Source organism: Plectropomus leopardus, unplaced genomic scaffold (assembly GCF_008729295.1).
Source record: "Plectropomus leopardus isolate mb unplaced genomic scaffold, YSFRI_Pleo_2.0 unplaced_scaffold9873, whole genome shotgun sequence".
Lineage (NCBI taxonomy): Eukaryota > Metazoa > Chordata > Actinopteri > Perciformes > Serranidae > Plectropomus > Plectropomus leopardus.
Genome location: NW_024704602.1, coordinates 1 through 2,255, shown reverse-complemented (window position 1 = coordinate 2,255; position 2,255 = coordinate 1). Strand labels below are relative to the sequence as shown.

The following is a 2,255-nucleotide window of genomic DNA, read 5'->3' as shown; positions in this document are numbered from 1 at the left end:
TCACCAAAAAAAAGTTTGGTGAAAACTAAAAATTGCTTTAAAAAATTTACCAAAAGAAAATCACTTAGTGTCCTTCAATACTGACGGAATAAAATTAAAAAAAAATGTGTGTGTGTGTGTGTTTGTGTGTGTGTGTGTACCTGTCCTGGTCTTGCTGTTGGTCAGGATCTCCTGGAGTCTCTCCTGAAGTTTGTCGGCTCTCTTCCTCTCCAGCTGCAGCTGCCGCTTCAAGTCCTTCAGCTGCACACGCATGCACACGCACGCACACACACACACACACGCACGCACGCACACACACACACGCGCACACACACACGCGCACACACACACGCGCACACACACACACACACACACACACACACACACACACACACACACACACACACACACACGCGCGCGCGCGCACAGAGAGTCGGAGATTTACTTTCTAATTATTATTTTCCATGCACGGCTGCTCTTAAATTACTCTGCAAAATACAAATTCTCTCTCTCTCATCTCTATTCAAATTTCAGATTCTGTCCTCTCTGTGTATCCTCCCATCTGTCCGTCTGTGTGTCCATCTGTCCGTCTGTCTGTCCATCAACATTCACTTACCGCTGCACTTCCCTTCTTTTCTAGGATCCTCTGACCGTCCACGGTGTCCTTTATCTCCTACAGAGACACAAACACAACGACGGAGAGTAAAGATAAAAACATAGAAAACTAAATTTAATGTCGATGCAGCTTTTTAAAAAAGGTCCACAGCAGTGATTATAATACATATTATTAGTAGAATCAAGTAAAAGTTTATTTACTAACACTTTTCAAGAGCAGACGTCACAATAAAAGATAAAATAAAGACACGACAAACAATATCAAAGAAATGAAACGAAACATTTCAGCAGCTTTAAAATGTGTCTGAGAGGCTCCAAATCCTGATCACATTTCACACTTTTGCACCTTATTGATATTTTATATTTATTTTATGTCTCTGTCCTGCTTCGTTCTGCAGCTGCTGCACAATAATTTCCCCTGGGGTAAATAAAGTTGTATCTAATTTTAGAGAGCTGCTGCTGATAGAGGGCCGAGCTCGAAAAGTAATCACGACAATCCTGAACTGAATTCGTGTGTCACACGAGAGCTTTGAGAGGATGGCAGCCTTACTGTCAGAAATACACAATCCTGGAGAGCTGATAAATACAGCGAGAAGACGTCAGAAGCTCAGAGAAGACAAGTGGATCTTTGACCTTCTGTTACTTCGTTAACACCCTGAAACCTGGACTGGATCTGGATCAGGCACCAAGCATTTAAAACTCTGGAATCTGAGTTAAAAAATGTTTTTATTTCTTTTGAAAACATGAAAAAGGCCATGAACAACGTGGCATCAAATGTCCAGCAAACTGCAAAAAAACAGAATTAAAATGTGACAAGGAAATCCACTGAAAATAAATTTTGGGGAGATTATTAGATTTTATCCAAAAAAGTGGGAAAAATATCCCGAAAATTAAATTTGCAATTTTCTGTAATTCAATATTTCGAATTGTGTTACAGGGAAAATGTATTACTTAACTTTTATTACACTGTCATTTTCTTGTTTCTTTGTTTAGTTTTCTTTTTTTTTGTTGTTGTTACTTGTTTTAAGGTAATTTATGTTACTTTTTTTAACTAATTTATTACTAAATTTTGGGCCATCTCTTCAGTTGCTCATTGCCTTTTCCCATTAGGTTTTAAAGGATTAAAATAAAAAATATTCCCAAAGGTAGAGAATGAACCTCGATATTAATTTTTCACTGGCTTCCACTGTGGTGAAAGTTTGAAAAAACAGAAAAGAAATGCTCAGAATATAACGGCATGGGAAAATCTATTCAGAAGAAGAGGGTTCGTACACATTTATACCAGTGAATTTCCATGACTTTCCAGGACTTTGAGGCAAATGTTAAAGACCACAGATTCTCTGAGGTGATCTTTGCTTTTTATCGGCTCTTTTTCGTCACTGATGAACAGCTTCAGCGTGCGTTCAGAAATCTGTTGTTACCTGTTTGAGTTTTGCGATGGTGTCGTTTTGTTCCTCCTTCTGTTTCTCCACGTCCACCAGCTGCTGCTTCACCTCCTCCGTCTCTGACTGCTTCTCCTGCAAGACGGACAGGGACACGTGAGGACACATGAGGACACGTGAGGACATATGCGCTTTTCAAAATCAAGCTTTAAAAAACATTAAACATGACCATTATTTTCTATTTTTCATGGAGTTCATTTTTTTTAACCATCAGTCCGA

The 2,255-nt window shown here is 39.1% G+C and overlaps 1 protein-coding gene across 1 annotated transcript; it reads right to left on the bottom strand.

The window, feature by feature from the left end:
* Positions 1–38: 38 nt before the first annotated feature.
* LOC121940921 (GRIP1-associated protein 1-like) lies at positions 39–2,111 on the bottom strand (the record flags this gene model as incomplete). Its single annotated transcript, XM_042483594.1, has 3 exons — positions 39–240; positions 596–652; positions 2,016–2,111. Coding segments are annotated over 3 exons (333 nt in total), but the record flags the coding sequence as incomplete, so codon positions are not given.
* Positions 2,112–2,255: the final 144 nt, after the last annotated feature.